General features: G+C 44.9%; 1 protein-coding gene across 1 annotated transcript in view; it reads right to left on the bottom strand.

Annotated features, from left to right (window-relative positions):
- Positions 1 to 12,086, bottom strand: part of ARHGAP31 (Rho GTPase activating protein 31) — an 87,577-nt gene extending 75,491 nt beyond the window's left edge. The window contains exon 1 of the mRNA XM_079973320.1: positions 11,951 to 12,086. Coding sequence (XP_079829446.1) covers positions 11,951 to 12,050 — 100 coding nt within the window. The 5' untranslated portion in view covers positions 12,051 to 12,086. The remainder of the gene's footprint in view (positions 1 to 11,950) is intronic.
- Between the last annotated feature and the right edge of the window lie 243 nt (positions 12,087 to 12,329).

Raw genomic sequence — 12,329 nt, 5'->3', positions numbered from 1 at the left:
CGGCCTTGCAGATAATTTTCTTTCCAAATAACTTATCCTCACATTTGCCTTCTGAGGGCTGCCCCCAGTACAAGGCAAATCTAGGTGGCTGCTTAGGGGCACATTTTTTAAAAGTGTGTGCCTCTTAATGCAGCAGAAAGTAAAGACCAAATGCTGCAAATAAAACTTGTCACTTATTATAATGCATTACTTAGTTCACATTCAATCACACCTACATAGTCATATAAATATTTGTAGCTTTTGAATATGCATATTGTGCACACATTTTGTCCCCTTCCAGGCAAAAGATATGCAAATAGGGCTAGAGGAGAGAGAGAGGGAGAGAGAGAGAGATAATATAATAAAATCTTATGCATGGATGCTTTAGTTGAGATTCCTGCATTGCAGGGAGGTTGGGCCAGATGACCCTCAGGGTTTTTCCAGCTCTACAATTCTATGATTGTATGCTCAGATGCACTCTCTTTATTGGTTTAGCATTGTTCCGCAGCACAAATACAGTTACCAGGAATGAACTGCAGGGAACCCTGGCTCACAGCAAGCCCAGCTTAGAGTGCCAGAATGCCTAAAACTATCCTGAGCCTCCAACTTTAGCAAACACTCAAGCTAGACAATTTCAGTTTATTAAAAGCTCAAACAGCCAAGCCAGGTTTTGTTTTTTGTTTTTGCCCAGCAAGAAGAAAGCCACATATATGAACTTACAGAGATATTTTGCACGCCAGCATCTACCGCAGTCTACGCCTACAGACCGTGCTTATTTCAGTATACGCCACTATTTGCAGCCTGCTACATTCTATAAATAAGGACTCATTTGCCTGGACATTTTGCTCATCACATAGCGTTCCTTCTAACAGAGAAGCGGGTGGCACCATGGTGACCAGCGAAGTGGCAAAGCTGGCCTTGCAAGCATGGGGGAGGAGGGTGTTCTGCATATCTGATAGAAAGCCAAATATGCAAGAAAATATTAGTTTAAATATTAAATAAAAGAGAAGCCAAAGAAACACCAAGCAATCATTTGATGTTTTGGTTAGAGTGTCAGACTAGGACCTGAGAGACCCATGCTCAAATCCCCACTCAGCCATGATGCTCACTGGGTGGACTTGGGCCTATCACTCCTAGAATCAGAGAACTGTAAAGCTGGAAGGGACTATGAGCGTCATCTAGCCTCAACTCCAGCAATGCAGGATTTATTTGCCCAACGTGGGGCTCAAACTCACGACTCTAAGATTAAGAGTCTCATGACCTTTAGATCCCCTCTAACTCTACAATGCTATGATTCTATGCTCTACTGACTGAGCTACAGTGAGGGGGGGAAGTATTTGATCCGCTGCTAAATTTGCCCGTTTGCCCTCTGACGAAGAAATGGCCTGTCCATAATTTTAATAGTAGGTTTATTGTAGTAGCTATACATCAGCCTTGAAATCTTACTGACTTGGAGAGGATCTGCAAAGAGGAGTGGGACAAAATACCTCCTGAGATGTGTGCAAACCTGGTGGCCACCTACAAGAAACTTCTGACCTCTGTAATTGTCAACAAGGGTTTTGCCACCAAGTACTAAGTCATCGAAGACAGGAGTGCCTGGCGTGTTCTGGTCAATGGGATCACGAAGAGTCAGACACGACTAAACGACTAAACAACAGCAACAACACTAAGTCATCTTTTGCAAAGGGGTCAAATACTTATTTCACTCATTATAATGCACATCAATCTCTGACTTTTGTCTTCTGGGTTTCTGAGGGTTTTCTTGTTGTTATTCTGTCTCTCACAGCTACAATAAACCTAGCATTAAAATTATGGACTGGTCATTTCTTCATCAGAGGGCAAACGGGCAAATTTAGCAGCGGATCAAATACTCCCCCCCCCCCCCCCCGCTGAATGTTCCTTAAACTTTAAAGTATCTGGGAATGAGTGGAGCTGAGATTTGGATCAGGTTATGCACAAATGTAGGTGTGCACCCTCTGCCTTCAATTTCCCCTGAACTCTCACCCATTCTAGCCCCATGTCATGGCCCCTCCGGTCTAGGCCTGGCTGGACGTTGTGCTGAAACACCACCACTGTGTGCTACATATGAAGTTTTAGGGCTGATTGTGCCACATGCTGCATAGCCTGTGTGGAGCCTGGTGCTGTAGCACTATAATGCAAAAACCGAACACTCAGCCCCTATACTGCCCACAGTATGAATTGGGGAGCAGGAGAGGTAATCAGCATGGAATTATACAGGTCATAGACATAGCTGGCAGGTTCCTCAAAGGTCACCTGGACAAACCTGCTTCCAGTGCAGGAAATCTGCTATTACTGCACCCCTGCCAGGTGATCATTCAGCCCTCGTCTCATACTGCCATAGGAAGTTCGCTTCTGAATGCCAGTTGCTACAGGAGGGAGAGAGTCCTGCTGCACTTGGGTCCTGCTTGCAAGCTTCCCGCAGGCATCTGGTTGGTCACTATGAGAACAGGATGCTGGAATAGCCGGGACACTGATCTGATCTGCCAGGGCTTATCTGACGTTGTTCTGCTTAAAGGACTCTAACAAAGGAGAAGTAGTGACCTTCTGAAGCTGTCTCTTCTGCCATTGAGCAGCTCATACCATCACAAAGGTCTTTCTGACGTTTTGTCAGAATTCTCTTTCTTGTCATTTGAACCCATTGGTTCAGGTTTTCCTCTGAAGCAGCCAAAAAAAAAAAACCCACACCCCAATTTCATTCTACCATTTATGTGACAGCCCTTCAAATCTTTGGAGATGGTTATCCCATCACCTCTTAATTGCCTCTTCTCCTCATAGGACTCAGCTGCTTCAGCTGTTCCTCACAGGACTTGGTCTCCAGGTTTTGGGATGTTATCAATATGCACAGATCAAATTCAGCTTTAAGTCAGTGACAGACTAAGAGAGAAACAGTAGCAGGGGTCTGCTGCTTGGCCAACCTTGCTTCTCCAAAGGTTTACATACCTGGCTCCAGACAGGAAGTTAATGGAAGCTCTGTGTGTAAGAGAGGGGCGGAAAAATGTTTGAAGACATGTGGCTTTATTTTGGTGTGTTTCTTTCCTCTTCAGTCGCCTGGTATGATCGCCTGATTAAAACATTATCGCTACGTGTGTTGTAACTGTGCTGAGTGCACTTTGGGCTACCTACTAAATTTAAGTCTATCTGTCCTTATTTGTGTAACAAGCCAATACAACGATGTACACAAGGAAAAATTTCAAAATTCACTCACTCCCTCATACACATATGTATCCAGAGAAGAACATATCACACTGTCAAAAAGTCTATTAAAATACAGGCATGCGCATGCAGTTAGGGGAGGGGGGAGCCACGATAGAGACAACCCAAATTCACATCTGGACAGCAGGTTTGGAGTTTGGCTCAAAGAGAGCTTCTCCTCAAATCAAAATGCAGACTCCACAGAAAGTATCAGTGTTTGGCAGAACAAAGAACAAAAGTACAAACTATGCAGCAAACAGCATGAAGACCCAGTTTCCTTCTCACGTGTGCCTGATGCCCAGATTTCAAAATCTCTCCTAGGGAACGTTTGTGGAGGAATAGATGGAGACCTGGATATTTTCCTACATTTCTCTGACACTAAGTGTTATGCTCCTCATATGTAAAACAAAAACCAAGGGCAGCTTTAACATTTTCATCATGTTATGAGTCACACAGGGGACTGTGGGGCTGAGCTTTAAAGCCCTAAACGGCCTCGGCCCAGTATACCTGAAGGAGCATCTCCACTCTCATCATTCAGCCTGGACACTGAGGTCCAGCAGCGAGAACCTTCTGGTGGTTCCCTTTGCAAGTGAGCTTACAAGGAACCAGGCAGAGGGGGCCTTCGCAGTGGTGGCACCCACCCTGTGAAATGCCCTGCCATCAGTTGGCAAGGAAATAAACAACTACATGATTTTGAGAAGACATCTGAAGGCAGATGTTTTTAAGTTTGATGTTTATAATTTGTTGGAAGCTGCCCAGAGTGGCTGGGACAACCCAGTTAGATGGATGGCATATAAATAATTTGTGGTGGTACATAGGAATTTGTTCTATATTGAGTCAGGCCAATTATCCATCCAACTCAATACTGTCTACACCACCATCATCCCTGACCATTGGCCATCTTGATGGGAGTTGCAGTCCCAAGCATTTGGAGAGCACCAGATTGGGGAAGGGTGATCTACAGCTCTCCAGGATGTCAGACAGGACAGAGGTGTTTCCCAGCTGTGCCTGGAGATGCCAGGAATAGAACCTGGAAGCTTTTGTATGCAGAATAGATGCTTTACCACTGAGCTATGGCCCATTCCCTAATGTTAAGGGATTTGTAGCACTGGGGAAGAGAAAGCTTGGTGCGCCCCCTCCCCAATACATGTGGCAGCTGACCAAAGCCCCTAATTTATACTTTATAATTATGCCAACAGAACCTTAGGATTCGTTCTTCTATATGTGAGTGAGAGAGTTTGTTCTCAGGAATAGAGAATTATTCTTCATGGTCTTGTCCCTAGTCAGTATGGGGGCCACAATGGCCAAAACAGTTCTCCTACAGCAGGCTTAGATGATGCTCAAGACACCTCCTCTGAAACTGTACTGACTACGGCAGCAATACTGGGACAGCGTTGAATTAATTAATCCTCAAGCACATTGTAAGTGAACTGAAGGCTTCTGACCGTCCAGATAATCCCAGTTTAGGGCCAGACTTCACCAGCCCACTAAGTACTCTAAACAGCTCTGCTGGGTGGCTACTTGAGGATGCAATAGTAGTGGAGAGGCAAGCTTTCTCCAGTGCCATCACCACCACACAAGAGGCACAAGTATGTACAGTAAACTCACAATTTACAGGCTTCTGCCAGCTTTACATGCTTGGCAAAAAATATAGAAACAAATAGAAAGGGGGGCGGAAAAGGGGTGGACTTCGAGGAAAAAAAGACATTGGCTGTCCAACCCACCATTGCACCCAATGTGTTTTGACTGTACAGGATTTTGGCTTTTCCCAGAACATAACCCCAGCATAGGTTGTGGACTTACTGTACTCTAACCTATCTTCAGTTGTGTTTGCTGTGAGCTTTCAACCACTTGCATCCCAGGCGTTGTTGAATTGGGTTCATTGTCCAAAGTTCTCTAGAAACCCAGGGTGCCCTTTGGGCTCTACAGCACAGGAGAGGATACTTAGGAGTAGGGATGAAGGAGAAATTCAGTTTGCTTCAAATTCTAATGCGAAACTGCCCAATTTGCACTTTCTGAAACAATATGAGAAGCGAAACACAGCGATACTTTGAAATTTGGACTTCTGTGAATTTTGTGATGCATTCTTCCAACCAAATAATGTGTGCCAAAATGTGTATATGAAGAGGAAAGTGTGCCTTAAAAATGTATATATGGTGAAAATAACATAGAAAATGCATACATTAGACTCATTTTGTTCACAAAAATATGTATTTGATATAATTTTGCACTAAAACGCTGACTAATTTTAAGAAGGTTTTTTTTTAAAAAAAAAAATGCAAACTAAACTTAAGACTAGAAAAATAAGAAATCTGAAACTGTCAAGATTTGTCCAGCCTACTCAGGAATGATCCTGTTGAAGCCAAGGTTGTTGGCAGGAGTAATATTCATGTCAACTGGAAAATTCTCAAGAGAAATAGTTTTTTTATAGTATTTTTAAAAAATAAAAACAAAAACTTTAATTGTATGATTTTTCAAAACATATAAACAATTCTCTGTCCAGTGAAATAAAGCTACAATGCAGATTACAGTACCTTATAAAAGGAGTTCATTTATCTAACAAAAAAGCTGATGTGATAAATGCCATTTGCCGTTTTATAAGACAGTGTAACCTCATTGCCTTGCCTTCAGTTTGTGATCCATCAAAGACCCTGGATCCTTTTTGGCAGTGCTAAAATCTGGCTGGTATCCCATTTTCTATTTGCGGCTGTGAATGCCTCTTCCTTCTCTTCCTTGATGTTTCATTAAACTGTTTCAGGCTGAGCTCAGTTTACATTCAGTGTTGGGTTTCAAAACTATACAATGGGAATCTATTAACGTCAGCCAGAAAGAAGACCCCCTGTGTCTAATGAAGTTTACTCTCAAGTAAATGCACACAGAACTGCAGCTGCAGGCTATGCAAAATGAGATTTACTTCTGACCCAACGTGAATAGGATGGGACTGTGTGTCTGTTTGCTCAGTCATCATCCAACCACCAAATTCTAAAAGCCTGACTTAGCATAAATGCCCAGAGAGTTAAGTAAGTGTTCCCTTTGCTTGAGGAAGAAATTGTGGGCTTGGCTCTGAGCGGACAAGGCAGCCCAAGAAAAAAATGTGCTGTTTCCAGAGTAAGCTGCAGAACAAGGAATTCCAGTTTACATTGCTGATGTCAGGGATTAATAACATTTTGTTTTTGTTTGGTTTTTTGAAAAAGGAACTGACAAAGTTTCCATCTCCGGTTGCAAAAGAAAGCTTGAGAAAGTATCTGCTACCACAAGGGATGCAAGAAGCTGAGAAATTTCCTTTTTTCATTTAAAGGAGAGAGCAATGGAGAAGGGGTGCCAAGGTGTTTTAATCATCATAAAATCGCTGTAAGAAATCCCTAAAATTGTGAGGGGAAACACCTCTGGGAGTTCACGTGGTTTCAAAGAAAATGAGAGGGTGGATGCACTTGTGGCATAACCAGTATGCCTCCCTTTGACCCTTCTGCTGTTGTGTGTATGGGGGCGTATTTTAACATACCTCCATGGGCAAGACACATGGCTACCAGCACAGCTGCTGTCTTGCACGTAATTTGCACCAGAAGTGCAAAAAAGAAAAGGCTGGTTTGTGATGAGTTGTGTGCACACTCCTTTTCACACTGTACAACACCCCAAACTACACTTCGAAGCCAAGCTTGCTAGCAGCAAGTACTTGGTGCCAGCTTAAAAGCCACTTCCAACAAGGTAGGAAAAAGGAGAGGAAAGAAAGCTCATGATGACCTCTTCTCAAGGCGCTCTAGATTTTTCAACCTCTGGCTCTTCCACTTTTGAAACCCTCTCTTTCACATTCATTGGTTTCTCTTCTTCCTTTTGTAACTCATACATTTTGTAATGTATGAACAGCCAAGTGAGTGGCTGCTTTCTCTGTTGGTACACACTGCGAGCAGCCAATATGTGGCAGGGCAGAGCTTCATGTAGTAAGAACATGTTTTACAGCAGAGATGTTGAACCATCAGCCCATATGCCCATTCTGGCTCACCTAGACTTTTCTGCTGGTCTATCAGATCCTCACCCATTTTACCAGGTCAGGGTATAGAGGCATCAGCAGTGGCAGCACCTTAAACTTAAAGCATTCAGGCTCCTGAACCAATGTGCCAGCTGCAGCAAGGAGCATAGCACCATTGTTCCCTGGCCACTTGAACATTGCAGATTGGAACACTCTTTCCTGTTTCCTGAGCATTCCAATGTTTTCCACATCCTGGGAATGACTAGACGCTTGCTTGGAGAAGGAGAAGGAGAAGGAGAAGGAGGAAAGGAGACTTTCCTTGGTTATTCTTAAGGGTGCATCATGGTGCAGGGCTGGGTGAAGAGACATTTAATGCTCTGTACCCAGCCCAGCAAGGGACGCGGGTGGCGCTGTGGGTTGAACCACAGAGCCTAGGACTTGCCGATCAGAAGGTCGGCGGTTCGAATACCCGCAACAAGGTGAGCTCCCATTGCTCGGTCCCTGCTCCTGCCAACCTAGCAGTTCAAAAGCATGTCAAAGTGCAAGTAGATAAATAGGTACCACTCCAGCGGGAAGGTAAACGGCGTTTCCATGTGCTGCTCTGGTTGACCAGAAGCGGCTTAGTCATGCTGGCCACATGACTCGGAAGCTGTACGCCGGCTCCCTCGGCCAATAAAGCGAGATGAGCGCCACAACCCCAGAGTCGGCCACGACTGGACTTAATGGTCAGGGGTCCCTTTACCTTACCCAGCCCAGCACTGTGATGGAAGGGAAAATAATGCCCTCTCTACTCTTCAGGGCCATTATCTGAAGAGCAGAGAGGGTGGAATTTTGCTTCCCATCTCAATGCTGGGCTTGGCAACAGTGAGGAAGAAATTGCCCCTTTCCCTGCTCCTCTGCTGATCTGCACAGATCACATGAGAAATCTCTGTGCACCCCCACGGATGCACACGAAAGAGAAAAAAGAAAGGTAGAAAACAAAGAAAAGTGAAACATGGTGATTATCTGGATGCAATCCAGGAGGAGCAAACTATTTTGCTATGGGAGCCTCAAATTCCAGGTGAGCAAGTCATGATAGTGGCCATGCCACTATCAGATGACTATGTGCCATTCATTTGTTCTGAAAGCCTCCGCAAGCCTGCTCGTCGTGCTTCTCCTTCACCTGCCAATCATCAGAGCAGGAACTGTTTGCCGCAAACAGTTTCACCATGGAAAAGCCCATCAGCCTCTGCAGTAGGGGCAAAAGCAACATTTGTGCTCTTCAGTGGCAGAGCAGGCATGAAGTTAGATTGACATCTCAACCAAAAGTAAGCAGTTCTAGCAACCCAGTCTCTCCCCCCTCCCTTGCTGCTTTACATAAGCCAAGGGTGATTGCTAAGAGATGACCTAGAAGGAAGAAAGCTGTATAGAACAGCCAAACCACTTCCTGTGACTCCATCTAGACATTTGTTTTAGTTGGGATCTCTCTCCCAGCCACCAAACTACTAAGTGCCCTTTCCCTAAGTCATAATGAGAGCTGGAAGTATCAGTGCACAACTCAATCAAGGGGAGAAACTGGTTTGAGTGGAAGACTCGGGACAGGCAAAAGAAAGCACCTCTTCAGTTTGAAACTCACTTTCCCAAGAAGTAAGTAAGTTATTTTTTCCATAGAAAAAATAACTACCAAACTTTTAGAAGACAGCCCTGTTTAGGGAAGCTTTTAATGTTTAATAGGTTATTGTATTTTAGTGTTTTGTTGGAAGCCGCCCAGAGTGGCTGGGGAAACCCAGTCAGATGGGTGGGGTATAAATAAATTATTATTATTATGTTGTTGTTGTTGTTGTTGTTGTTGTTGTTAGACTCCAGCTTCCACCAGGCTCAGCCAGCAGAGTTAATAGTCAGGGGTGGTGCCAGTTCAACAACTGGAAGGTCACAGGTTCCCCACCTCTTCCTCACAGAGCCCCACATCTGAATGCTTTACTCTGAATAAGAAGAGGAAACGCTCTAGCCCAGTGGTTCCCAAATGGTGGTCCAATTGGCACCATTCACATTAACAAAAACTACTGCAGAGATAAAGTAGGGGGTCCATGGCTTGGCTTTTGAGAAGTAGGGGGTTCGCAGCACTTAGCTAATTGGAAACCTCTGCTCTAGCCCCATATCATATGTTCAAGCTCCTTGAAGAAACAAAATCTCAAAGGAATCCTCAAACCGTTTTTTACCAAAAAAAAGCAAAAAATAAAATAAAAAATAGTGGCCAGATCCATCTGTATTGTCCACCCTTTCCACACAGGAGGCAAAGTGAATAACTGTAACAGGTAGAACGCTCCCGCTTTCAAGGTTATTGCTTGGCTCCCAATGGTGGGGAGGGTCTGAACAAACGCTTTCCCCTGATAGATAGTTGCCCATCACAAATGATGCCATTTCAACTCAAGGGCTCCAATTAGGGTAATTTGGAGGCTTCTAAGTCTCATGCTAGTGACATCTGACCCCCGCCTGCCCTCACAGCTACCTAGAGAGCAGATTTGTCTTTAATATTATTCCACCTCCTTGCCTTGCCACAGAACAAAGGAATAAAAACTCCCACATCTCTTCTGCTTCTTGTTATCGTTAAGATTTAACCTACACCCTATGATCTAACTCACATCCTTCTAATGGCTCCTGTAACAATGGAGTCTTTCATTACTAGATCACACACTGCTGGCCAATGGGACATGCCATTCAGCAAACATGAAAAGGAATTCACTTTTGCCCATTTTTGCTCCTCACAACAGACCACGCTGGTAGACCGAGCCATCTTGCAAAAGAAGCCGATGACAAAGTCTGCAGTCGCTGGAGAATATACAGGATCCCATCACGCCTTTCTTCAAAATAAATAAAAGCTGCCTTCTTGTTCCTGTTTTCCTGGCTACATTGAATTGAGAAGGCAGCGCAACTGGAGACCCACAAAGCTATGTATGGTGGCCACAAGGGACCAGTAAATCTTCAGTATTTGCTGCCCTTCTGAGACTGCAAAAACCCAGGGCGGGAGGAGGTGGGCGTCACACAGAAAACAATACATTTATTTATTAAGACACTTTTCTCTCCACGTTTAGCCCCAAGGGCAGCTTACAACCATTAAAGAAATGCATTATAATAATAAGCAAGTAAACAAAACAACAACAGAGAACTAAAAACCATAGCCAGTTAGAAAATACTCACATAGGAAGCTGCCACATCAAAACAGACCTTTGGCCTATCTAGCCTGCTGCTATCCACACACAAAGGGTGGCCAATGTTGAGCTCTCCAGATGTAGCTGGACTACTCCTCCCATCATCCCTTGCTGGCTGATGGGACTGGGATGTTGCTGTGTGGGTGTTGCTGTTGTTGCTGTCCAGGGACCACAACTGAAAAGACCCTGACTCTAATGTTGCAGCAAGGCCTCAGAGGAACAGCGCAGTAGGCAGGCAAATCGCGTAAATCCACATTTAACATGACTGGTGGACAATGCTTGATTTTGTGGATCCCAAGTTGCTGAGGCCTGTGAAAACTTAGACCTCCCCCTGCAGTTCATCCTTCAGGTTCCTCGATGAACGGGCCTGAAGTATTGCTATGGACAGCCAAACGAGAAAAACAGCAACCTAAAAGTGGCTGCATTTAGGCAGCAGTTGCAATGTACACAGCGACACAAATGCCATGAACATTTGTCAAATGAATTAAGCTTAGCTTGATGGACTGATCTGGGGGGAAAACACATGCTCTGTATAATGTGCCTGTGTAAGAGAGGAAACACGAGAACAACGTCATGTACTCTGGCAGCCCACAACACTGAGTAACAGCAAAGTCCCTTCGTTTATTATGAATACACTTCCTTTCTGAGGCATCTGTAATGACTGTCACCCACATTTATTGAATAAACACCCTAATAATGTTGCTCAAGGAGCCGCCTCGCCCGGAAAGTCTGAGTTTTAGGAAACCAAATAAATCTAAACTGGGAACGTCATGTGGATGCAGATGGCAGGAGGGGAAGAATCCTAAGTGATTTCTCATCAAATATTAGTTTCCAAGAAGAAGGTGAGAGGAATCCTTCTACCTTCCAAAGACCCGGCAATATGTTTCGCGTCACCCAGCCCACTTTTAAGAAATGTTCTCTGCTTCTCTCTCCTATCTCGTCCGCTTGAAAAGCAGATTGGCACTGCCACCTCCCACGGTCTGACACATCATATGCTCGTCTGAGAAAAAGGATTGTAGGCAAGGGGTGGGGGTTTCTAGTAAGAAGCACCAGCTGCTGTGCTCCCACTTTGGCGGATCCTTCTCCCACATCCCTGTCTCACAAGTAAGAAAATTTGGGGAGCCTTGCTTGGGCCTAAGAGCCACCGTTACATCTTCATTACAACCTTTATTCTGAGAACTGCTGTCTGTCTCCCGTCTCCATTGATTCTGTGGCATCCTGTGGTTGGGGGCAGGGAAAGTCTTGCGAAACATGGAAGGGCCACATCCTAAGGAGCAATCTTGAAGCCTCGTGCTCACGCACCCCACCTCTGAGTAACTGAAAAGTATCCTTTCTCTGTGTGCCTCAAGTTAAGAGACTTGATGGCAAATAGTTAATCTGCCTCTCTCTCCCACAGCAAAACATTTCCCTGAACTAAGCACATTGCTAGTTGGTCACTGACAGAACAAGACACTAAAGTCCTATCCACACCAGATAACCATTCCCTGCTTTATTTCTGTAGACAATTAATCCTTCCATTCAAAAGGCACTGCAACAGACCCATCTCTAGAGAAAGCAAGAATAAGGCCTTGGTGGTTGTTGTTGTTTTAAAAATAAATATTACCATCTTGTCCCGTGCTCTCCAGATAGTCTGTCAGATCACAGCCGAAGACGTTTGTGGCTCCTTTCCTCTTGACTTTCGGCTTTCCTCCCTTGTTCTTCATGAGTTGGTTCCGAAAAGAGCCCCCCTCCTTCTTTTCCCCCCCACCCCCTCGCTTTGCACCAGGCAAAGCTCCCCCACTCCCTCAGACCCTCGCCGTCGCCCGTGTCCCGCTTCCGGTCAGCCACATCGAAAGTCCAGAAGAACTTCCAGCTGGACGTCTCCACATTAATCCCCACCAGATGTGAAGCTGCTGCTGCTGCGGCGGCTGCTTCTGTTGCAGAAGGGAGAGGTCAGGACAATGCGGAGATCTCCAGCAGGCAGCAGCAGAGAGATCATAGCC

Source organism: Podarcis cretensis, assembly GCF_951804945.1.
Source record: "Podarcis cretensis genome assembly, chromosome: 4".
In the NCBI taxonomy this organism is placed as follows: Eukaryota; Metazoa; Chordata; class Lepidosauria; order Squamata; family Lacertidae; genus Podarcis; species Podarcis cretensis.
The sequence above is the reverse complement of the archived record's forward strand: the minus strand, read 5'-3'. Positions and strand labels throughout refer to the sequence as shown.